The following is a 27,398-nucleotide window of genomic DNA, read 5'->3' on the forward strand; positions in this document are numbered from 1 at the left end:
GAGACAGCAGAAACCAGGATTTCATTCCATTTTACCTGTGAGAATGGCCTGGATTTTGTCCTCCATCTGACAGTTCTCACACTGAAAGCTAACAGAATCGACCCCATGTCCAAGGAATGTTTTCCCATACAAATACTGAGAACTCCATAGGAAGCCCTGATCTGAGTTCTGAATACAGAACTCCAATACCATGAACTCTATGTGCAGCTTTCATTTGTGTCTTACCAAACCAAAGAGGCTTCTGCACATGTAAATCAGAAAGCATAACTTCATAACAAATGTGAAATAGAACGTCTTTGGAAAGTATTTTTATTAAACAAACCGTTACAGTGATGAGATATATTAAACTATATACCTCCAAGTGGAACCATGTCTTTTGCTGTCTCTTGCCAAGAAGACAAAGACAACAAATGATGAGAAAAAATGGACCCAATAAAGCTGAAACATTTCTGGACAGTGGAGAACTACAGACACTGGGAGTGTTTGGGGTTATATTAGAATTTTGGCCTAATTTGTGCATACTGTGGGGCTAAATCCAACATTAGTTTCTCCTAGAGCAGTGTTTCTCAAACAGTGCTCCTCCAGGTCTTTTGGACGTCTGCTCTCAGAAATCCCAGGCAGCTTAACACTGTTAGGAACTGGGGAGCTGAAGTCCAAAACATCTGGACCAATAGTTTGAGAAACTCTGCCCTAAGCTCACTGAAATGGATAAGATTTGTTAAAATTAATATAGGTCCCATTGTCTACTCTACAAGATTAACATTGCATTTAGCCTTGTAGGTCTTACATTACAAAAATGTTACAGAAAAGAAAAAGATGTTTTCTACATGTCCATTAAATTCCAGAATAAATATAGAAGCAGTTAAAATATAGTCATCAGTTTGTTTTTAGAACTTCATATTTGAGGTATGCATCCCTGATGATATTACTGAATAGTTCAAACAATACATCCAGAGAGTTGAAAGCAAGGAGTACAGTGTTGACAAGAGGGTAACATGTCACATTCAAATCTACACTGTAATGTTGGTGATGGCACATGCAATATATGTTTACTAAAAATGGCAGAAATGAAAACCAGGCTGGTTTTCATAGCAAACTATTTGTCTTTTTCCAATGACAAAAGGCATACAATGTGTAGCTGCAAAAAAAGTATTCCAGAAGGCTATTATGAAACAACTGGTAGGATTTTTATTCAGTAATTTTTCTTGTAGCTAAATTTATTCCTTCTTACTTAATACTGGCAACAATGGGATGCTGCAGGTATATGCAGTTCAGTACATCCTTTGGTCCTATTTCCATGTTAACATCATCTATTACTTTAAATAAGTTTTGTATAAAAATGGTGATTTAGCAGAATGGCTTAACAATAGAAGGGGTAGGAATGCAACTTATTTCCTACATAGTAACTAAAGTTAACTGGGTTTCAATGAACTGTACGAAAAAGCATCTCCAGTAAAAACAGATTAATCTAGGTTTTCAGTTCCTCTCGGAAATATCTCTACATTAGGCATTTTCAGCACTTGTGCTTCATGGCAAGCTAAAGAGAAAAGAAAAAAAGAAAAAAGAAAAAGAGAAGTGTTAAGGCAGTTATTTCCAATTACAATCAGATATTGGCCCCTTCTATACTGACATGTAATCCAGATTATCAAAGCAGATAATCATTATCTGCTTTGAACTAGATTATAAGAGTCTACACAGCCAGTTAAAGTCAGAAAATCCGGATTTTACTTGGCAGTGTAGAAGGGGCCCGAGATGGATAACGTTCAATAACATTCCAAAAAAGTGTGCATCTGTCTGAAACACAAATTAAACTTTCTCTTAATGTGTGATTTTACACGGTCCATAACATCCCAACATTAGAGAAGGAAGTTATCTGTTTCAATGATGAAGTGGTACCCATGCAAACTAGAAAAAAATTTTTAAGCATTTATCTACATTAAATTAAATACAATGATAGCCTGATATTCTCCAATGCATTCAAAACTCTAAAGAATGAACCTTGAGACTTCCCAGATATATTGAACCTTAATTCATAAAATCAACTATGCTGATGGGAGTTTCTGGAAATCTAAAATATGTGGTGGGTTATTCTCTGTATCTGCTTTAAATAAAATGGCATGAAAAGATGAAATAGAAGTAAATCACTCAACTCCACTGCAAATAAAGAACTAAACACACAGTCTGGGTTGTTGTTGTTATAGTTCTTGTTATCAACACAACTCACAACAACAACAAAAACAAATTTAAATATCCAACATACAAATATTAAAATAGGATTAAACATGCAAATTGGTTACTGAAAACATTAAAAACAGTTAAAATACTTTTTCTGTTTTTGGCCATTATTTCAGGTTTGTTTTTTTTTGTTTTTTTGGAGGGGGAGACTCAAGAGTAGCTTTTTTGCCATATTTGGTGGTGGATCATTGGGTGGATGTAAGGGGCCTGGTAGGGGTTTGGAAAACCAAAAAGATCTCCAGTGGTTACACATGTCAATCGACCATATTAGTTTCCCTATGTGGTTCCCTAGCTAATTACTGCCTGCACTTTCTGACAGTACTAGGACTTCCAAGAAGGTGTCTTTTAACCGCCTTAACTACAAATGGCAGGGATCAAATATTGGGCCATTCTTCGTGCAAAAACAGGCTAAGCAATTTCATCCATTTATCGATGAAGCTCCTCCACTTGTTGCATGATGTGTTTTTGAAAAATTGAAGTAAACAACCAGTAACTAGCTGCATCTTTCAATTATAAGCTCTTAAGTGTACTAGAATGTTATCATTTGGCTATTTTAGGACACACACAGCAAAAAGAATCCTTGAGAGGTGTCAGCAAACATCTTTCACCATGTCTCTTTCTCTTCCTAAAGCAATTAACTTGACATGTAGCCACTCACTAAAAAGTCACAGTACTTTGAAGGCAGTACCAGAAGCGCTGGATGTCTCATAGCATTCATGCCACATTTTTAACTGAAGTCTCTGAGTGTGTCTTGGAATGCGTGTTAAACATGAAGATATTGAAAAATGAACACTTGCCTCCAATCCTCTTTAAAAAGCTAATGAATATAATAATTGATTTTCCCTAGTGTATTTTACATGCCAGGTACTTCACAGATAAGTATTTGATGAACTGCATAAAACTGTGATTTTGTATAAATAATTGACTTCTGTAGCAACAGCTCTTGTGAAGTTAATTCAAAGTGTTTCTACGCAAACATGAGTCAAAATAATTAATTTATTTTCTTCTTTTGTAGTGATTAGAACAAAATAGAAATTAAGTCTTGTTCATTAGAATTCAGTTCTTAATCATCAGTAACAGAAAAAGAGAAATACAGAACAATTAATGTAATCTTGAAGAACTAAACTAGAGCAAGATCATCCTTATAGTATCCAGCTTTGGTACAACATCAGCATCTTTTTTTTTTAAAAAAAAGATTGTTTCAGAGTCTAGAGCACTGAATATTAATTAATGCTCGCAAACAAAGAATTTGATTAAGATAAGAAAACAATAATATCAGAAAGCAATCATACTGTTTCATTATTATGTATTGAGAGGATTGTCAGTAATATTTCTCCCCACAACTCCAATACGTAGACCTACTATTTCAATTTTGTTTACTGAGAAATTGTTATTACCATAATTTATGTATGTGATTTTTTTCAAGGAAAAATGCTATTGGATTGCTATCAGTCATGGCAGCAGGGACAAGAGTAGATGGATATAACCATCAAGTGTGTAAGAATAGCAGGAGAGAAATAAGGGTGGGTGTCTAATTGGAAAGATTTGCATACTAAGAAAATGATTGTCAAAACAAGATTTGGGGTTGAGAATGTAGCTTTGTGTAGTAGTTTGAATGCTGGGGTGTAGCTCTAGAAGACTGATGTTTAAACAATGGAAATCCATTGTGTGACTATGTGAAAGTCATAGCTTTTGAAGAAAATCCTAAAACACATTTGCCCCAGGGTTGTCATAAACCAGAAATTACTTCAAGGCATCCGACAAGAAGAGTGTATTTAAGAAGAGGTATGTGTGATGTCCCAAGCATAGGTAGGAAATTGTTTGAATAGAAAACAACATAATAAAGCCTGTGAAGAGTTGTGGCTACCCTGAGTTGATTCATCCTATTCTGAAGTGATAGCCTGGTCAATAAAACATCTTAAATGAAATATCTTTAAGAAATATTAGAGAAGTCAATATCTTCATTGATACTAGTGGATTTTCTGTAGTATCACAAGATCAGCTGAATAGGCCCTCAATCTATACCATCCTTTTTAACCTTTACTCTGCAAATTGTCTTCTTGACTGATATCTCTAAGTAAAGTCTCCAGTGCCGAAATAAATAGCACAGGTGAAAGGGGGGCAATTATGTCTAATTCCCTTTTGTCTCTCAATTGATTCTATTACCATTAACTAATATCTGGTTTTTTTCACTGAATACCTAAATGTTTTCTCCAAAATCCATTCTCTCAAATGCTTTCACTATATTCAAGAAAATCAAACAACCTTTTTCTCATTAGGATGTTTAGTGTAGTTTAGTGAGTCTTTGGCAGAAAAGTCTCAAGAACTTGTAAAACTATAGCTCCATGATTCCTTAGCAGTGAACCAAGGCAATTAAAGTGGATTCATTCTAAAGCATAGATGCATACGAGGTTTTCCTTTCCATTGCTGGAAGCTTCCATCTCCTAAATTACACGAAGTGCACTTTTCCCACTGCACATTACATGTGGCAGCAAATACTTTTTTGGTTTCAAGATTTTGAAATTTGAGATGTGCATTAGATTCGAGTAAATACGTATGAGCATTTTCCCAAGACTCTGGCATCTGTTCTTTATTTAATAATCAATTAAAAATAATCTGAAATGCATGAAGCAATCAGTCTTCAAATTTCTTATAATATACTACTTGAGTTTTCCCAGTTTTTCCATTATTGTTACAAGTTCTTACAAACTTCATCTTTGTGCCAACTGTAATTTATCCAAGAACCCTGAAATAATGGCCAAAAATAGAAAAAGTATTTTAACTGTTTTTAATGTTTTCAGTAACCAATTTGTATGTTTAATAGAAATAACTTTATTTTTATATCCCGCCTCCATCTCCCTGAAGGGACTCAGGGCGGTTTACATAAGGCCAAGCCCAGCAATACAGTTAAAACGTAATGCATTAAATGCATAACAACAGAATAGCAAAAAATATAAAACAGAATAAAAACAACAACATCAAGCAATATATAGAACAAACATCAGAACCAACAACAAATAGCAAAATTCAGTGTCTTCCTTATGTCTTCCTATTCTTCCATCTGATGAGCATAGAGGCTGTATGCCATGGTTTCTTGATCCACAGATGACCTTTGTGGCTTTGAAAAATCCCTGAGCATCATGGGTATCTGCCAGGTGTTGGATTTCTTCAGCCTTCTTTGTTCACCAAATGTTCTTGAGTTCTCTTGTTCTTTTTTGGACCTGAGCTTTTGCACTGGCATGGATCTTTTTCTTAGCAGCACAGTTGACGTCTCTCTGCCATGTTTGGAAGGCTTTTCTTTTCTTGTCAATTCACTGTTGGATCTCGTTGTCATTTTCATCAAACCAATCTTGATGCTTCTTGGTTTATCCAATAATTTCTTCGCAGGCTGTGATGATGGTGTATAATAATAATAATAATAATAATAATAATAATAATAATACTTTATTTATACCCCGCCACCATCTCTCCAGAGGGGACTTGGGGCAGCTAACATGAGGCCAAGGCCAACAATTACAACAAATCAAAATCAAATACATACAGTAAATAATAACATCAAATAAAAATAAACAGCAAATTAATGCAAAGTCAAACACAGGAAATAAAAATAAATAGTAAAGTGAACATGATAGGATAAATATAAGCAAAGGCTTTCCCCTAACACAATATTAACCATATTACTGGAGGAAACTTTGTTAGGAAAGAAGGAGTTAAAAATCGAGGATGATTTTGTACTGGGAATATGACAGCTGTGATCTAAAATCAAGAGAGATGCTTCTTAAAGAAGATATGGATCTGTGGTGGTAGAATAATATTTATCTAATATAATATTTTCCAACAAACCTAACAGCCTCTGAGGATGCTTGCCACAGATGCAGGTGAAACGTCAGGAGAGAACAACCCAATATTTCTCTCCTTTTTGGTATTTTTCCTTAGTAATTCAGAACGGTTTGAATCAGTGGATTACTGTGTGTTAGTCAGTATTTAGTCTGACTAACACAGTATTTAGTCTGACTAACAGTATTTAGTCTGACTAATGTTAGTCTGTGAAATCTGGAAGCCCCTAGTCACAGACTGGCACATGGGCGGTGGGTACAGACTCAGTCGTTCTAACTCAAGGTCCGAGGCAGTTGAGTAGTTCGGCAGCTGTATCCGCGACTGAGCAGCCCTTTTGAGGACCCACTCTGCTCACCCCACATGGGGAGGAGGCTAGAAAAGGTGCCCTAAACATAGTCTGCCTCACTTATCCCTGACTGGACTGCCGCGTCCAGTGGGGTAACCACCCTGCGGCCAAAAAAGGGAAATGAACTTCGGTACGTGGAACGTACGGACTCTGATGGACAACAGTGGCAGTGAACGCCCCGAACGCAGAACTGCCATCATTGCAAGGGAGCTGGGACGCTTCAACATTGACATAGCAGCCCTTCAGGAGACCCGGAGAACAGGAGAGGGACAGCTGAAGGAAGAAAAAGGAGGCTACACCTTCTTCTGGAAGGGACTGCCCGAAAAAGACCAAAGAATGCACGGAGTTGGCTTCGCCATCAGAAATGATCTGATGAAACATCTGTCCGAAGCACCCACTGGCATCAACGAACGACTCTCAACCCTCCGAATCGATCTTGCCAAAAACCAACGGGCAACCATCATAAGTGCCTATGCACCAACACTAGATGCTGACGAAGACATCAAGGAGAAATTCTACTGTCAGCTGGACACCGTTCTATCGGGGATACCTAAGGAGGACAAAATCATCCTCCTGGGGGACTTTAATGCAAGAGTCGGGCGAGACTTCGACCTGTGGCCAGGGACCATAGGAAAAGACGGGGTTGGAAACAGCAACTCAAACGGCATCCTGCTTCTCACCAAATGTGCGGAGCACAACCTTGTCATCACCAACACGCTCTTCCGCCAGAAAAACAAGTTCAAGACATCATGGAAGCACCCCCAGTCAAAGCATTGGCACCTCTTAGACTATGTAATCACACACGCCAGAGACCGTCGTGACGTGCTCCTCACAAGAGCCATGACAGGTGCTGACGACTGCTGGACTGACCACAGGCTAATTCGATCCTCGATGGCTATCAAGATCGCTCCCAAGCGCAGACTCCAAGGAAGGAAGACAAGGCGCAAAATGAACACCCAAGCCCTTCAGGAGCCCTCCAGACGAGCCCATCTCCAAACAGCACTCAAGGACCATCTACCCACAGTACACCCCGAAAATGTCGAGGAACATTGGAACAAACTGAAGACCTCCACCATCCAAGCCTGCGAGGAAACTATTGGATACCAAGCCAAGAAACATCAAGACTGGTTTGATGAAAATGACATCGAGATCCAACAGCTAATTGACAAGAAAAGGAAAGCCTTCCAAGCATGGCAGAGAGACATCAACTGTGCTGCTAAGAAAAAGATCTATGCCAGTGCAAAAGCTGAGGTCCAAAGAAGGACAAGAGAACTCAAGAACATCTGGTGGACAAAGAAGGCTGAAGAAATCCAACACCTGGCAGATACCCATAATGCTCAGGGATTTTTCAAAGCCACAAAGGTCATCTACGGACCAAGAAACCATGGCATACAGCCTCTACGCTCATCAGATGGAACCAAACTCCTGAAGGATCAAAACTCAATTGCACTACGTTGGAAAGAACACTACCAAAGCCTCCTGAACCGCAGCTCCAATGTGGCCGAAGAGGTCCTCTCACAAATCCCACAACAACAAACCAGGGATGAGCTTGCAGGACTGCCTAGTTTGGAAGAAGTCAGCAATGCCATCAGCCAACAGAAGAATAACAAAGCCAGTGGACCAGATGGGATCCCTGTTGAAATCTTTAAAGAGGGAGGACCTGTGCTGACACACCAACTCCACCAGCTCATAGAAAAAGTGTGGGTGACCGAGAAAATCCCAGCAGATTTCAAGGACGCCACCATCATCACCCTCTTCAAAAAAGGGGAAAGAACAGACTGCGGAAACTATCGAGGTATCTCCCTTCTAACCTCCGCTGGGAAAATTCTCGCAAGAATCTTTGCAAACCGCCTTCTGCCTCTCTCAGAAGACACCCTCCCAGAATCCCAGAATGGCTTCCGCCCCTCCAGAGGAACCGTGGACATGATCTTCACTGCACGACAGCTCCAAGAAAAATGCAGAGAACAAAATCAACCTCTGTACCTGGCATTCATCGACCTTGCAAAGGCATTCGACACAGTGAATCGCAGCGCTCTCTGGACCATCCTCCACAAAATCGGGTGCCCTAACAAATTTGTGAACATCCTGCGGCTCCTCCATGATGGCAACAGTCTTGAACAGCAATGGCTCCCAAAGTGACCCATTTAAAGTGGAATCCGGTGTCAAACAGGGATGTGTTATTGCCCCAACTCTATTCTCCATCTTCATCACTATGATACTTCACCTTGTTGATGGGAAGCTTCCCACCGGAGTGGAAATCATCTATCGGACAGATGGCAAGCTATTCAACCTCAGCAGACTGAAAGCCAAAACCAAGGTTACAACAACAGCTGTTATAGAACTCCAGTATGCTGATGACAATGTCGTCTGTACGCATTCAGAAGAAGATCTACAAGCCACTCTAAACACCTTCGCAGAAGCATATGAGAAGCTCAGCCTGTCACTGAACATTGAGAAAACCAAGGTGCTGTTCCAGCAGTCACCAGCCAATCCCTCTCCAATGCCAGTAATACAGCTTAATGGTGTAACATTAGAAAATGTGGACCATTTCCGCTACCTTGGCAGCCACCTCTCCACCAAAGTCAACATTGACGCCGAAATACAACACCGCCTGAGCTCTGCAAGTGCAGCATTTTCCAGAATGAAGCAGAGAGTGTTTGAGGACCGGGACATCCGTAGGGAGACCAAGGTGCTTGTCTATAAAGCTATTGTCCTCCCAACCCTGCTCTATGCCTGTGAGACGTGGACTGTCTACAGACGTCACATGCAGCTCCTGGAATGTTTCCATCAGCGCTGCCTCCGGAAAATCCTGCAAATCTCCTGGGAAGACAAGTGGACAAACGTCAGTGTGCTGGAAGAAGCAAAGACCACCAGCATTGAAGCGATGGTCCTCCAACATCAACTCCGCTGGGCCGGCCACGTTGTCCGGATGCCTGACCACCGTCTCCCAAAGCAGCTGCTCTACTCCGAACTTAAGAACGGAAAACGGAACGTTGGTGGACAGGAAAAGAGATTTAAAGACGGGCTCAAAGCCAACCTTAAAAACTCTGGCATAGACACTGAGAACTGGGAAGCCCTGGCCTTTGAGCGCTCCAGCTGGAGGACAGCTGTGACCAGCAGTGCTGCAGAATTTGAGGAGGCACGAGTGGAGGGTGAAAGAGAGAAACGTGCCAGGAGGAAGGCGCATCAAGCCAACCCCGACCGGGACCGCCTTCCACCTGGAAACCAATGCCCTCACTGCGGAAGAAGATGCAGAGCAAGAATAGGGCTCCACAGCCACATACGGACCCACAAGGAAATCCATAATGGAAGACCATCTTACTCGTCCAACGAGGGATCGCCTAAGTAAGTAAGTAGTCAGTATTTAGTATACTGTTTTAGTATGGGTATTAATCCTAGTGCAGTTTAGTGTTAGGCCAGTTTTCATTGTAGTCAATTATACATGTATTATTTAAGTTTAAGTATTCTCTTTTTCTTTCACTTTTTTCATCCTTCTATTTTTGAATATTTAGCACTTCTATTGTACTGTTTCTTTATTCTTTTATAGTCTATTTTAAATGTAATAAGAAATATAATAAAAAGGAGAAATATTCCAGAAATATTTCCCTCTGAAATTCAATATGCTCCATCATTTTTGTTTTAGACATGTTGAAAATGTTTTGAAACAGCATTGTTTATTCCAATGTATGCAACCTATAATCTATTCCAGACAATTGAAATATTGTACCTTAATTATTTTTACTGTGTATAATACATGTTAATGAATGAATGTTATTTTGAGTACGACATCTTATTATGCTTGTAGATCACTTTGAAATATTTTAATTGGTTTACAAATATTTGTAAAAAACAAAAAACAAAAGGTAGATTGTATATTTTACATTTTAAAGTCACAGGTATTATTATTATTATTATTATTATTATTATTATTATTACCCTTTTTTATCTCCCCAAAAGGGACTCAAAGTGTCCCATAAAAGCATTAGCACAGAATTTTAAATATACAAATATACAAAAATTAAAAAAGAATTAAACACACACAGCACTAAAAATTCAGTTAAAATCCATCAAAAATCCATCAAAAATGTAGAAACATTCCTTGGGGGATAGGAGAGCCCTGTTGTTCATTTGTTCAGTCGTCTCCGACTCTTTGTGACCTCATGGACCAGCCCACGCCAGAGCTCCCTGTCGGCCGTCACCACCCCCAGCTCCTTCAAGGTCAGTCCAGTCACTTCAAGGATGCCATCCATCCATCTTGCCCTTGGTCGGGCCCTCTTCCTTTTGCCTTCCACTTTCCCCAGCATAATTGTCTTCTCTAGGCTTTCCTGTCTCCTCATGATGTGACCAAAGTACTTCAACTTTGTCTCTAGTATCCTTCCCTCCAATGAGCAGTCGGGCTTTATTTCCTGGAGGATGGACTGGTTGGATCTTCTCGCAGTCCAAGGCACTCTCAGCACTTTCCTCCAACACCACAGCTCAGAAGCATCGATCTTAGGAGAGCCCTAAACACCAATAATTAATTTCCCTGGGCGAAAATCATCTTTCACTGTTTCCTTTCTGACATGCAGCAAGCACTTTAGATATTTTGAAACAGAATCCAATATAGCCAACATGTTGTTGGGCAGAACTGAGGGAACAGAAGCACTAACCTTTTTAAAAGAAAGAGGGAAAACAACACAAAGTATTTTAATTCTTTTAGCTTTTTTATTAACTTTGTACCTTGTGTGCAGTTTCTGCAAACTGCTGAGCACTGTTCTTCATATCCTCTGTTTTTTCTTCTGCTCGACCTAACCTTTCACCACGTTCATTCAAAGCCTGACTTGCCTTCTGTACTGCGCTGGTTACACTGTCTGCTGCCGTATGTAATATGCTGTTTCCTGAAAAATATAGCACATTTCTCATAAGAAATTTCTGTTCAGATGAAAAGTTTGGACCTTAGCAAGAATGGGAAAGTGGGGCACATGTTTTCCCCTTTTGTTGTTTTTGAGGCTTCCTATTTCAGATAGGAATCTTTATTAGCCTTACCTGACAACACAGGGATTAAATTTGAGGTCTTTTGCATAAAAAGCAAATATTCTGGCACAAAGGTTTGGCTCTTCACTTTAAAAGTCAGAAGCAAAGTTTTCCTTTTTCAATGACCCTTCCTTGCTTGTGGCTCTCTGATGTGATTACAATGAATGAAGTGTAGGAGGGATGATCTATTCACAATGCGAACCACATATGATATAATGTAGCACCTTCAGGTACATTAGAAAGGAAGATTTGATGCTCTGCATTGTTTCAGCAGGCAACTAGGAAACTATGTCAGCCTTCAAGATGGCAGAAAATGTACTTTGTACTTTTAGGTCAAGCTTGAGAGCCCAAAATATTTGTGCTGATATCTCCCTTGATTTAAAAATGTTAAGCCCCACAAGAAAATAATAGCCCAATGTTTTCATACCTATTGTGTTTAATATGAATTAATATTGTTCCTTCTTTGCTTCACTTTCAGCCTATTTATACAGAGAAACTGCCAAATTATCTGAAAGAAGTCAAAGCCTTGTACTGAATTTGTTCGGCAAAAACATTTTTAAAAAGTAAAGGTTGTGATTGATTTCATCACCACAGAATAACCATTTCTCCTCTACTTTCCTTAGCACTGTACTACCTTACTGCAACTGTTTTATAATGTCTGTCAACAATATTATGAAACCAAATTTCTTAAGAAGCAGTGAATCCTTTCAAAATAAAATGGTTTAACTCCAACAGCTACAGATTATATCACACTGAGTGTTCATTCATTAGTAAATCAATATTGTTTATTTCCTGGCCTCTGTATCACCACATAAATCAGAGTATGTGTGACCAATCCATGACATTCCAATTAGTCTGCTAATACTTAGAGTGATGGGCCAACCTGTGATTGAACTACTGTATAACAAATTCATAAATTCTGTAGCACGTATTTATGAGGCAAAGTTTGTTTTGATTTGATGAAAAGTTCAGAGAACACAAATTATAAGGATAGGCATGAATCTATACATTCACTCTCCTAATTCAACACTGGTCTCCAATTATATAGTGTAGCATTTAAGCAAGCAAACTCTTAAAAATAGGTAGAACAAAAGGTTAGGAAAGAAATCTAGATTGAAATTAAAGGTCAAACCATAGCTTCTTAGTTGATAGTTCTCAAAAAGCAACCACCTGAATAAGAGATATGTTAATTTTAGGAAACTAAAATGTAATTTCTATGAACTACTTGTTGCTGTTGTTGTTAGTGGTGGATTCAAATAATTTCTGATTTATGGTGATCCTAAGATGAATCTTTTAACAAGATGTTTTGGGTTAAGTATGCATGACTTGCCCAGGGTCACCTAAGATGGTTTTTATGGCTGAGTGTCCAACCCAGATCTATATAGCTGCAATCTAACACTCAAACCACTATGCCACATAAGCCTAATTAAGCATGTTCAACACACAATTAAACCTTTCTAATTGTCCTATTTCACAAGCTTCCACAGTATTTCAGTAGATTACTTATATTACAAATTGGTGCAATCATTTCCTTACAGACTTTACTCACGAATTTTAAGAAACCTGTTATTTCAGAGTATTGCACAACCTAATATTGTTTCAAAATGTATCTTGTAAGAAACCTGTGGGAGGATTTATTTCAAAAGAATCTTATTAAAATAAAATGTTAATTCCATTATTTACCATGAATGCAGTGTTTCACATATGCAGAAGATTTTTATTTTCTGTTCCAGGGCTTCCCAACAGTTTATTGAGAAATGCTTAGTGAGGAGCTATAACATGCTAGCTTGCTTGTAGTGAAACTGGGAGACATTTGGTGCTCACTGTAGATGGTATGTTGTTGTTTTGTTGTTGTTAAATTGAATATTAAGACTACATTTTTGACATCAACATCCATTTTCTTATGTCCGAGCATAGCTACTTTGAATCAATTACTATCTTTATTTCCAGATAGAACTTTAAAGGGTTCCATTGGATTTCAGTACAAGAGTGATACTATAAATTAAATGTCGAGAAAAATTAACTATGCCAAGACAGAGGGCCTGATTCTGGCAGTCCAAGAACAAACCATTTGAACCAATCCCATCAAAGCTAGAATTGAAAAGTCAACAACAGATCCCAAATGTAGACTCTGCAAGGAAGCAGATGAAACAATAGATCACATCCTCAGCTGCTGCAAGAAGATCGCGTAGTCAGACTACAAGCAGAGGTATAACACTGTTGCTTAGATGATTCATTGGAACTTCTGCCACAAATACCATCTGCCTGCAACAAAGAACTGGTGGGATCACAAGCCAGAAAGAGTTACAGAGAATGAACATGCCAAACTCTTCTGGGACTTCCGGATTCAGACAGACAGAGTTTTAGAGCATAATACTCCTGACCTCACAATCGTATTAAAAAACAAAGTATGGATCGTTGATGCTGAAATCCCAGGTGACAGCAAGATTCCAGAGAAACAACTGGAGAAGCTGACACAATATGAGGATTTAAAGATCGAACTGCAAAGACTCTGGCACAAGCCAGTCGAGGTGGTCCCAGTGGTGATCGGCACAATGGATGCAGTGCCTGCACTTAAACACAATCGGCGTTGACAAAATTACCATCTGCCAGCTACAGAATGCCACCTTACTGGGATCTGCACGCATTACTTGCCGATACATCACACAGTCCTAGACAAGTGTCTGACGTGTGAGCCAATTCAACAGCCAGCAGAGTGTCTGCTGTGGACTCATCTTGTTGTGTTTCAAATAATAATAATAATAATAATAATAATAATAATATCAACATGGAGTTTGGTTTGGACAAATGTTCGACAGTGGCATTGAAGAAGGGAAAAATCATTGAAGTAAGCGCATAAATATGCCCAATGGCCAAGCAATAAAATTCACCACCCAGAGGCCTATAAATATCTGGGCATACTACAGCTGGACAACATCAAACATGAACATGTGAAAAGTGTGGTCAGCAAAGAATACATTCAAAAGGGTCCTAAAATTTCTCAATGGAGGCAACACCATCAAGGCCGTAAACACCTGGGCCATACCTGTCATAAGATATACTGTTGGCATCATAAACTGGAAGCAGGCAGAACTGGACAATTTGGACAGAAAAACAAGAAAACTCATGACCATTCATAATTCATTACATCCTCGCAGTGATGTTGACCGGCTCTATCTGCCTAGAAAGTCTGGGGGCAGAGGACTTTTACAAGTCAAACAAGGAGTTGAAGAAGAAAAACACGCCCTGGCAGAATGTGTCAAGGAAAGCCAAGAACCTGCTTTAACTGAAGTCAATGATCGGAAACTTCTCAAACCACAGCAAAGAGTCAGTACAAGAAAACTGCACTCCAAACCAGAGCTGACAGCTGGCACAATAAAACCTTACATGGGCAGTTCCTTGAGAAGATTGAAGGAAAAGTTGACAAGGAGAAAACCTGGTTATGGCTCATGAATGGAACCCTGAAGAAGGAGACAGAAGGCCTGATTCTTGCAGCCCAGGAGCAAGCCATCAGAACCAATGCAATTAAGGCCAGGATTGAAAAATCAGAGGATGACCCAAAATGCAGACTGTGCAAGGAAGCTGATGAAACCATGGATCATATCCTCAGCTGTTGCAAGAAAATCGCACAGACGGATTACAAACAAAGACACAACTCTGTAGTCCAGATGATTCACTGGTGATGTCACAAGTACCACCTGCCAGCAGTAAAGAATTGGTGGGATCATAAACCCGCAAATGTCGTCAAAAATGAACATGCAAAAATACTGTGGGACTTTTGAATCCAGACTAACAAAGTTTTGGAACACAATGCACAAGACATCACGTTTGTGGAAAAGAAAAAAGTCTGGATTATTGATGTCGCCATACCAGATGACAGTCGCATTGAGGAAAAACAACAGGAAAAACTCAGCCGCTATCAAGACCTCAAAATTGAACTGCAAAGGCTCTGGCATAAACCAGTCCAGGTGGTCCCAGTGGTCCCAGTGGTCATTGGCGCACTGGGTACCACGCCAAAAGATCTCAGCCAGCATTTGGAAACAATAAACAACGACAATCTGTCAACTGCAAAAGGCCACCTTACTTGGATCTGTGCGCATCATTCGAAAATACATCACACAGTCCTAGATGCTTGGGAAGTGTTCGACTTGTGATTTTGTGATACGAAATCCAGCATATAGATCTCGTTTGCTGTGACATACAGTGCTTTTGTGTCAATAATAATAATAATAATAATAATAATAATAATAGCAGCATTGAGCCATAGCAGTTAAAGTGATGCCAAACTGCTTTACTTCTACAGTGTGGATGCACTCTTATGTTGTTCATTGGGCTCTGTTAGGATTATTCAGAAGGGGAACAGCACTCTGTGGCAGAGAAGGCTCAAGACCTTGTAAAACTACAGCTCCCATGATTCCATATCATGGAGCCAAGTAGTTAAAGTGCTGTCAAGGTACATTTCTTATACAGCACGGATGCATCCAAGGAAGCTAAGGCAGGATAAGCTATAGAGGCACTTTGAAAAAAGGGTTATCTGTTTATTTGGTTTTCTTTACCATCACTGGAAACTATTGTATTCTAATATTTTTGTATTTGAAGAAGGTGGTTAAGTATACAGTAGCTGTTAACATATACCTTTTTGGTCAAATTACAAAGAATGAACTATTTGCTGCTGCGCATTACATTTGCCAGCAAATACTTTTTTAGTTTCAAAGTACTGAAAATTGAGGTGCGCATTGGACTTGATGGCGCATAATACGGGTAATAGAAAATTGTTCAATAAATCTTCACTTATGAACTCAGTGCTGTATGTGTCTGTGTTATCATTACAGATGAACATTTTACTGCACTTTTACACTTTTACAATTTTTATTAACATCTAGCAAGATAATACAGATGATTATGCTATCATTACCTCATTTGCTTATCACTAGAAACACAGCATTATGCAAAAATATATTTGATCATATTCAGTAGCAAACATCAGAACTGCTGACTCGCTCTTGTCATGATAAAACTAAAATCAATCTGATTTCTTTTCAGTGACCTGATAATCAATCAATGAACATTCAAATGTCTCCTCTAGGGAGACAAAAAGGTCTGAACCCAAGTAACAAATCAGGTATATCCAGAGAAACTAAAGTCACAGCATCTTGGTACATACCTAAATACTTTTCAAAGTTTATGTTCAGGCAGAAGCATTTACCATCATATAACTATCAGTGTATCAACTTGAAAGTAATCAGTGGTACTGAATAAAAGCAGCTTTCCAAAGTGTCCAACATTAAATAAAAGCTGTATCCCAAAGCAAGAAATAACGATAACTAAGAAAAATATAGCTGCAAGAACAAGCAAATGAGAATGCTAAAAAGATTTCAAAGTTCAGTGATAGTAAGTTAACATTTTATTTGAGAAATCATTTTTTTTCAAATGTCTATCTTTTCTCTAACATAACCACTTTTATTGTTATTTTATTGTTATTTTTTATTATTTCTATATTTTGATGGGTATTTTTCCGGTACCTTCTTTCAAGCAATGGGAGGTGAAGGATTTTGTATAGTGTTAACTATACAATGAGTCAGAAACCAAAGTACATGTTTAGGTTCACTGGTGTCCAGTAAGAAGTAAAAATGTCCTGATTTTTGCAGATGCTATACTATCTCATTAGTGGTGCTCAAGTACAGCCATTTAAAAACAAACTTGCTCTATTCCCAATCCATCCTACCTTTGAAGTACAGAATCAATGAACAAGCCTCAATTAATGGCTCTATTTCCTCATTAATTCTGTTCCAATATCAAATGGTCCAGGCTAAGCAGCACAGATAAGAGATTTATTTTTCTTTCTCACTGCATATTTGGCTTCATCCTGACTAGGACTTAAGATGAGACAGAATCTCAGGGTAAGAACGCTGTCTTGAAAGTAACTTTCTTTAACAGCTTCAGGAATGTCCGAAATCTCCACACAGCTGAGGTCTAGCTCAGAGAGGGCCAATTCTTGTAAAGAAGAAATAGTTGATCTGGACTGATTGGAAATGCAATGAGGATATGTTCTATCTTGGAAGCATACTCTCATTCCTTTCCAGTTTTAAATCAACATTAGCCAGCTTTTATTTATTTATTTATTTTTATTTTATTTGTAATTGTTTTTATTATTGTCGACACAAGTACAGTAGCATCACAATCAATCCCCATTATTAAATATTGAATTACATTATAAATACATATCAAATGTTGTTTTCCTAGTGATCTATCTAACCCACCTTTACCTCGCCCTTGTGTCTAACAATTTTATACCCCTCACCTCCTCCCCCCACCCCCTCCCTCAGGGAACAGTATTTATCTTATTTCAGATATTAGTTTAATTGAACAATCGTAAATTTCTGTTAAAAGTTTTTTTGTCAATCCATCCTTTTAAACACAAACAATGGTTCCATCCAATAATTGTTTTTTTGATTCTGGCCCATCTTCTCGAATCATCAAAATCTAATTCTATCAGTCTTGTTAACTGACAGGCATCGAAATAATTTTGTAAATTAGGGGCACCCCATCCTCCATTGTCTTCTGGGGAATAAAATACCGATTTGGGAATTTGATTTTTATTTGTTCCTTCTATCTTTTTACTGAGGTATCCCATTTTTAAAATAATTTTGTTGGGGATATTATATGGGAGTGTTTGAAACAAGAATAAAAACTTTGGGAGAATCATCATTTTAACCATTTTAATTCTGCTTGACATATCCCAAATTTTTTTCCAATTACGCATCTGATTGTTTACTTTTTTCCTGTAAGTTATTATAGTTAGATTGAGTTATGTTATTTAAGTTTTTGGGAATGTAAATGCCTAGATATTTTAGCTTCTTCTCCCCTAATTTTATCCCCGTGATAGTCTGAATTTCTTTTAACTCTTTAAGAGTCAGCTTTTTATGTAGTATTTCTGATTTTTGTATATTAATAGCCAGCCCTGATAAGTTCTCGAATTTCTTTATAGTATTTCTCAAGTTTCTTTTTAGTATTGATAACTTCCTTTATAGATTCCTCTGGTGACCCCAATAACACCATGGCGTCATCCGCAAATAGATTTATTTTCATTACCACTGTCACAATTTTTTGCTTTCAATTTTGACATTGTTTCTAATTAAATTTGCCAAGGGCTCTATTGCCAGAGCAAAAAGGTTGGGGTAGAGGGGGCATCCCTGCTTTGTCCCAGTTCTTTATCCTCTGAATTGCTTCTTTTTTTCCCTTTCTGCCTCTCTCCACTCCTGTCAGTAAAAAGTTACAGTAACATCTACTGGGAGCTGATAGCTGCCAGGGGTTGTGGAGGAGAGGGAGTCATGCTGGTGAACAATTATGCTCCATGTGCTTGTATTGCATATGAAAAGGTAAAGACTTCCCCTGACATTAAGTCTAGCTGTGTCCGATTCTGGGGGGTGTGCTCATCTCCATTTCTAAGCCAAAGAGCTGGCATTGTCTGTAGATACCTTCAAGGTCATGTGGCCGACATGACTGTATGGACTCCTGCAGAAACGGTACCTATTGATCCAGTCACATTTGCATGTTTTTGAACTGCTAGGTTGGTAAAATTGCATATTACTTGAACATTTTAATTTCTTATCACATATAGTTGCACATGTATGCTATACCTTGGTAAAAGGAACACAGACGGCATCAAGACAGTCAATGTGGTTGAGTCTGCCAGACTGAGAAGATGTTTCAAATATAGTTAGTTATGAAATTTAATGGATGATGGGCCCATCATTATTTCCCAATCTAATAGGGCTGTTTTGAGAAGATAATAGTGAATATTATTGTCCCAGGAGCCCTTCAGAGGAAAGATGGTATTTTAAATCCTGATGAGTTTCCAACTCTAGGTCACTGTAGAAGTGTGTGATTAATGTAGTATACATATTAGACATAAATCCAAATTTGTCTCAAACCTGTTTCCTGCAAGAGAAGAGGGACAAGAGGTTGGAATGGACTTAAGACTATTACTGACGGGTCAACTCTTTTAAAAATGGTCTGACATTTGTCTTCTCTTTCAGCCTGTTCTGCTCCTCAATGAGTTCACAGACATTATGCCAAATTTAACGACAAGGCAAAGCACAACAATTCTGGGCTCTAACAATGAGGCAACAGCTAAATTTAGCTTTCACCCAATTTTGTTCTTTAAATTAGTAGTGGAAGGAAGCCAAAAGTAAAGCAGGCTCTGTAATTATTTCTGTCTAATAACGTGGTGCTCTGTTCACCTTCTGACAATAGATCCGCACTGTGTACATTGCTGGGATCTTGCCAGAACCAAATGTGTTGAAGGTGAACACACACAATCCTCTGGAAAAAGTTTTCTAATCCTAAACTTCTCATAAGTCTGTCACATTATTTAAACTATCATATAAATAACCGAATTTCACAGAATCTTAGAATGGTGACTAAAAGCTAAAAGGGAAGCAAACTTTGATCAGAAACAGTTTTGAATTCTTTTTCTCCTTATGAAGTATTTGCAGCACTCAAAGTGTAATCAATACCACCAAAACATCGGCTAATATGAGCAAGACTATGGCATAGCATAATAGGCATGTTTTTAGGCAGAAGAATCCAGATCACATAGACTTCACACATGCTTTATGTTTGTACACTAGACAAATGTGCAGAGCACAACAAATATACAGCCTAACACACATCACTGCTTTCCCCATTATCCAAACACCTCTGTTTTGTTTTATGCAGTTTTCAGGTACTTCAATTAAAAAGAATTTAAAAAGGGAAAAAATAACTTTATATCATGATCTTTTATGTCTTATCTTTAACCAAAACTGGGAGAAAGAAATATAAGGAAATCTGAATCCTCTTCTTCATGAGGTCCTTAAGGAAGATTCATTTAATTTTTCTTTGCTAGCTTAATGTTTAAAAACAACATACACAAATCTCTCTGCTCTCAACCCTCCAATGCCAGGGCAAAAGAACTTCAAATGCTCACTTTATAACCGGACTTTCAAGCCAAACTGAACAGCATTATTCTATATAGCAGCTACGTCTTCTCTCTTGTGGTTAAAAGAGTGTGCAAAAAAGATTCAAATTAAGTATTTATTTTTTTTTAAAAAAAACAAACAGCTGGCTGGATAGGTGAAGGACATTGATTTCAATGTTTCGATTTTCAGCATCTGAAAAAAGCAACAAAGCAATGTTGTGTGGTAATGTCTTCAATGCATTAAAGCCTGTTCTGCAAAGAAGGCTGAAGCAGAAATTCTTTTTTAATAAGGGAATTCATCTGTTACAACACATATTAATACAAGCAGTGCAAAAGAATGTAATTGTTTTTTTAAAATCTCTTCTAGAGATGCTTGAAGCAACAGCTTGTTATCATGTAACACCAGCAGTGCTTTTGTCTCACTGATAAAACAAATTATCTATCAGGTAAGTAAATAAAATAAAATGATCAATGGCTATGTTTCCCCTGTTCCTCAGTAGCTGTTGTCAGGAAAGGAAAGAGTGAGGCTGGTTCTACTGCATACTCAAAAGCCAGATAGGTTTTAAAAATGCTTATGTTATATTTGTTATATACACGGACTATGGCAAATAAAGGAGGATTTTAACTATGGCAGAGGCCTTGGCTGCTGAGTTCAAAAAGTCATGGCATATACAGCAATTAACGCATGAAGGAACTCTAGCTTCTGGCACTGTTTATTATTACATCATGCATCTGTTACACTGCAAGATTTGTATTAATTCCTTGCCGGGAAGGATGAATCACAATATGATGTTAAACAAACTGTTGACCGACTCATGTTTCTGGAGTACAGATGCTTTTTATTTTTTAAAAAACAGTAATTTTATTAATTTTACTATTTTAAAATAAGAAACCGAGTTTTAATATTAGGACACTGGTAAACAAATTCACATGACTGGTTTCTGTATCAGTTCCTATGCCTACAGTGCATCCTTCTGAAATGTCACACAGAGAGGACAGAACATAGGTTAAGAGATGTAACAACAAGATGCCAGACTGCGTGATACCTCGCACTAGTTAAGTACTTTAATGGCAGGAACAAAAAACACTTACACCTCAGGAGTTTTAAACTCCCAGTGTTCCTTGCTTATGGTTATTCCAGCTGAAGCTTCTCAGAGATGAAGACAAAAAAAATGGAGGGCCAAAGGTCAAAAAGGGTGATTTCTCCATGGGTTCACTATTACAACAAAGGTGGGGAAACCAACCACAATGATTCCTGGTTTGAATGAGGTCTAACTAATTTTTCATTGACCATTCATAAATGTTTTTCACTGTCTACTTGTTCTCTCATAAGGGATTTAAGCAATTAGACTCTTCTTCCATCCAGGCAAGAGAATACAATTTTTTTTTTAAAAAAGATTTCCAATAATGTCTAGTTCAGTTTTCTTCAACTGCTGTTGGCGTCATAGCCAGATCTTTGGGCAGTGGATGTAGTGCAGCTGAAGCTCCGAGGACATTCTACATAAAGAATTAGCAAAACTCTAAAAGCTTCTTTTGTTGCAAATTTCTCCCCAAAACCAGGAATTACAGTACTTTGCAAGTACCACAGAGCAAAAAAACTCAACTTTGTTTGACATTAACATGTAATCAAATTATTAATAACTTTTAAAACAACTTTACATATATGAAAAGAATAAAAAGTTTAAAATCAATAGAACTTTTATATAAAATGCATACATGTTTAATATATATTTATATTGATTTTATGGTTATATTGTATGCATGTCAACTGTGAATTGTTGTAATTTTGTGTAATTTTGTGTACAATTGTTTATGATGCAGGCATCAAATTGTGCCTTGCCCCTGTAAGCCGCCCTGAGTCCCCTTCGGGGTGAGAAGGGCGGGGTAAAAGAACCCCAAATAAATAAATAATAAATAAATAAATATATACATTGGATTTTAGACATTTTTATTTTTAAGTGAATAATTATTGTTTAGGCATCACAGATCACAAAACTCTGGTGTTAGAAGTGATCGCAATATTCCAGTGCTTTTCAGACTATCTAATGTGGGGAAAGGCAATCCTTTTTTCTCACTATGCTAGGGACTGAATGCATATTTATCACTATTAGCTACAATTTCAGGGACCAGGGACCATCAGCCAATCACCTGTGAACTGGTGCAACAACCACCACTTTGAGTAGGAATAATCAAGTCTACCTCCTATTTTGTGATCCATGAAACCATCAACATCACAATCTTGTCTATTTAGAGCAGGAATCCCCAAACTAAGGCCCGTAGGCTGGATATGACCCTCTAAGGTCATTTACCCAGCCTGCGGTCAAAAATCAAGACTTATGGTTGCCTTAAGTCTGAAACGACTTGAAGGCATAAAACAGCAACAATTCCAATTAACTTGACATCAGCCAAAAGTAGGCCCACACTTCCCATTGAAATACTGGTAAGTTTATGTCGGTTAAAATCATTCATTTTAAATATTGTGTCGTTCTTTCATTTTTTTTGCACTACAAAAAAGATATGTGGCATGTGCAAATGAATTCATGCATGTTTTTTTTTTCAAACTGAGCCCTGTCACATGCACAATGGAGGACCTTCTCACAGTGACACCAAAGGCACTCTGGTCAAAGGACATTTAGCATAATACCAAGTTCTTTAAACTTTGTTTGTGTTTTAAAATGTATTTTAACTGTACCCTCAACTTGCTTCTGATAAATAAATAAATTTTCAAACTATGATCCGGCCCCTCAACAATTTGATAAATTGTGAACCAGCCCTCGGCCTAAAAAGTTTGAGAACCCCCTGATTTTGAGAATATCTTGCTAATCTCAACTAACACTCAGTGAAAAAAAAGAAGAAGCAAATGATGCATTCGTGGCTAAGTATTCTCTGAGCAGAAATAACTGGATTATCAATAATAATAATAATAATAATAATAATAATAATAATAATAATCTTTATTTATACCCCACCTCGGTATAAACTCGGAGCGGCTTACATGGGGCCAAGCCCGGACAACATATTACAGCAAAATAGAAGCAAAGCATAAACAATAAACAACATCATCAAAATTACATAGAAAGAAAAGTATAACATATTCATAAAATAACATTCCAATAAACACAATCATGATAACAATGGGAAGGCCACATGTACAAGATAAAACCATTAAAATCTAATGAGATAAAAATAGGAGCAGGTTATTTGCAGGGAACTCATAAAAAAAAAAGCAGAGTTGTGAAGCTAAACTTCCCATTTGGAGGGCGTGTACTCCAGTGACAAAAGCGTTGAGGGGTGCAGTAATGTCATGTTGTGCACCTACTCGCCAACATTACTTACTCTAGCAAGCTGTCCAGAAGAAAAAATTGGAGGACACCTTGTTCTCTTTTCTATTTCTTTCCCCCTCTCATTGTATGTGTATTTTTGCATGTGTTATTGGAGGAGATGACTTTGGAAATCTGATGTTCTGAAATCTGGGAGCTGATCAAAACAGCTCTTTTCAGTTTATCTGATTGTCATCTTCCAGGTTCTTTGCTATCATTTCCAATCTTCCAACTTTTCTTTCTTAAAAAGAGTAGCAGTGTGAAATATCCACCTTCCATTACAGAAATTTGCAGTTCTGGGTTTTGCCTTTAGATGTCAGCAACTCTGCTCTTTAAGAGTTCACATTCCTTTACTGGACAACACTTTTGCCACATCTTTGAACCCATGATGCGGGATTTATTGCTATTCCTATCTCCTCTTCAAAAAGCATCCAACCAGGGCTCCACATCCAGAGTAAGACTAAAAAGTAGATGAAAGCTTCTTAAAACTGAAAGCCATTTCCTGCAAATGTCATGAGAACTATCAAAAAATAAATGTTTTGTAATTCATAGTCCCAACCAATCATATATTCTTTTCAGCATTATTTCCAGTGCTCCAAAACAGTGATAAGTTTAATTACAATTGAATACACATTTACTAGGAATAAATGAGCTTGGTAGGACCCATTTTTGAGAAAACCTATTTAGGAGTCTGTAGCATGATTTTGGTGTTTTCCAGGGAAATGTACACTTTGGTAATAAGTAATTAATAATATTTTTTTAAAAATGGGGCTATCAAATAAAAAAATCAACGTGATCCATTCGAAAAGAATCTTTCATTTTTTTCTTTGATGAACCATATGGAAAATGACATCTCTAAATCTGAGGGATTCATTTAAAATAAGCTAAGTGGAGAGTACAGTAGAGAAGAAGTTATGCAAGATACAATTTCTTTCTCTGTTTACCAGTGGTCCTGAACCAATTTTAATATCAGCTATAGTTCTTAGAATGGAATGAACCTATGTAATACAGGTAGTATAGAAGTGCATAAAACAGAGTGTTTATCACTGATGCAAACATTTTCCTCAGGTAATAGCCAGAAATGACTTAAAGGAACACAACAGCAGTGAAAAGACTGGTACTCTCCCTGTCCCATTAGTCCCTTAATTAGCCCAAAACAGATTCTCACAAGAATGAAAACATTTGCATTAAACTTTTTTGTGTGGAATAAATGTTTTCTTACCACAAAAATTCATTTTATGCAATTCTGAGTGGCAAACATCATCATCAGAAATCTGCGAAGAAGCCTCTAATAATTTCACCCAGTAGGGTTAAAATGTTTTCATATGTAATGATTTATTTATTGCAAAGTTTAAAATAATTTCATAAATATGCTCCACTAAGAATAATTAAGTTAAAACTGCTAGTGTTTTAGGAAAAATGGAATACATCAGCTAAGAAAATAGTGTGACATGTGTTGATCCCATGGCCAAGTTGTTATATTACCACCAACTGCTGTATAGGTGGTGTATCAGTGGAAAAATATTCTGAATATCAGTGAGCAAGATAAAGAAGTAGAGTATAATACTCAATAGCAAGAATTCCCATCTTGAGAATGGTTTCCAGTGTTACCAGTTTTTAATTAGTCCAGTAAAATGTAAGCAGTAATGGAAGGACTATAGTTTTACTACTGAAAAGGAATGTACTTTAAGTAAAACCATTTCTATTTTGCAGAAGATTTTTTTTTACATTTTTACATTTTTTTTTTCTGTGAGCTGGTGCTAAAGCAAAACATTAGCATATTTTAAAGCTGATTTGTAGATCATTTTACTTTATTTGAAATATTAACCATATGGGTAATCAACACAACTTAGAACACTAAAGTACTCGTATTTACTCGAGTCTCAATGCACCATCAAATGTAATGTGCACCTCAATTTTTAAAACTCTGGGGAAAAAAGCATTTGCTGGTCAATGTAATCACAGCAACAAAAAGTGCACTCTTCCTAATTTGGACAAAAAGGTGAGAGTTAAAGTGGCCGAAAGATTATAATCCTTCTTGAAAAATAAAAGTGTTAGAACACCAAAGCTTTCACCAATTGAAAAGAAAATCTTGGGGTGCATCTAATGCTGTAGAATGAATCCGCTTCAACATTAATAGAAGCTCCTGGTGCTCCTCAAGTTGCTTCCCCATTAAGATTACCATATGATGCGAATCTAATGCGCACCCTAATTTTGGGAAGGTAATTTAGTCAAAAAAAGGTGAACATAATATTTGAATAAATACGGCACATTCACAAGAAAATGAGATAATATTTGGTAAGCATTATTCTTGTGGGAGTAAAATTGGTTTTTATTAGTTTACATTTCACTTGTATTGGTGGAGAAAACTGAAGCATTACCGAAGATTCCAATTCCATAATTTTAGCTGTAAGGGCTATTTGCATAACATCTATGCAAATATTATTTATATTTTGAAGCTCTAGTATGTATCTGTATCTAGGAACATGAGAGGAGCCACTCTTCAATTATCTTCAAAGGATCTATTACAGTAAACTACATGGTGACTCTAGAATACAATGCTACTTAGTAATTATGGATGGATCCAAGTTGCTACTTAGTGTTGAAATGGCAAATCTGGTGTGACAATTGTTGGACTGCAAGTCTCATAATCCATCACCCCTGACTATGCCAGCTAAAACTGATGACAGTTGCATTCCAACAACACCTTGAGGACCACATGTTTCAGGCCCCTGGCTTAATGCAATCAGTCAGTCTCTTCTATTTATTTTATTTTATCCCAATGCAGTTCACAGTATGATTAAAAACCAGATATGTCCAGTTAAAATTACACCAAGCTATATTATTAATACAAAATTAAAAATATCATAAAAAACAACATTAAAACAAAATAAAAGAACTACAACATCTCTGTATTAAAACCTTTTCTCTCTAAGCTAGATGACAGTAACCTGTCAGACTATTTAAAAAGAAGCTTTTGTCTCTGCCTCCCATAATCTAGGAATATATATTGCAATAAGTTAAAAGAAATATATATATATTTGCTATAAACAAAAATGACTATGAATAATCACACTCCTAACAGTATCAGGACTTTAGAATATGAAAAAGAAATATATTTATTGCAGCAGCCCATGTTGGAAGCCCATGTTACAACAGATATAATATTCTGCATTAAAAGATTTCAGCAGCAATTTCTATTAGTTAAGGAGCTGAAAAATCTAAGTACAAAGAATTTGATATGACGCGACTGAGAAAATGGTCGTGCTAGACTGTAGAAAGACCTCACCATTATTTGAAGCAACTACATGCAACCGTGTACTTGAATCTTCTGATGGCATCAATAAAAGCTTGTACATCAAAGAAGATGTTTGGGCATAATAAAGCAGTTTGAAAAGGGAACTGGATATTGTTCAACAACAGCAGCCTAATTTATTTCTTTTAAAGAAATACTGACAAAATCGATGTTTGCTAAATAGGAAAAAAGGAAATCAGCACAGAAAGGAATTAAATTTGCAACCTTCTAAATCAATATCTGGAAGTAGTAAGACATGCACTGGAGGCAGTATTCTTGTCCACTACACACAACAAATTAAAAATAGCAAAACAGTAATTATATAGGAAAACATTCTTCCGAGGAAAGTAACAGGTTTCATCATAGGTTAGTAGCTGAGGAGTTGAAATG

At 37.3% G+C, this 27,398-nt stretch overlaps 1 protein-coding gene across 5 annotated transcripts in view; it reads right to left on the bottom strand.

Annotated features, from left to right (window-relative positions):
- Window positions 1-293: 293 nt before the first annotated feature.
- The window catches only part of STXBP6 (syntaxin binding protein 6), a 96,133-nt gene continuing 69,028 nt past the window's right edge, over window positions 294-27,398 (bottom strand). For all 5 annotated transcript variants that reach the window (XM_060759783.2, XM_060759809.2, XM_060759790.2 and 2 more), the window contains 2 exons: window positions 11,138-11,295; window positions 294-1,537 (listed from right to left, as the gene is read on the bottom strand). In XM_060759783.2, the coding sequence (XP_060615766.1) occupies window positions 1,514-1,537; window positions 11,138-11,295 (182 nt within the window). In that variant the 3' untranslated portion in view covers window positions 294-1,513. The remainder of the gene's footprint in view (window positions 1,538-11,137; window positions 11,296-27,398) is intronic.

Source organism: Anolis sagrei, chromosome 1 (genome assembly GCF_037176765.1).
Source record: "Anolis sagrei isolate rAnoSag1 chromosome 1, rAnoSag1.mat, whole genome shotgun sequence".
In the NCBI taxonomy this organism is placed as follows: Eukaryota; Metazoa; Chordata; class Lepidosauria; order Squamata; family Dactyloidae; genus Anolis; species Anolis sagrei.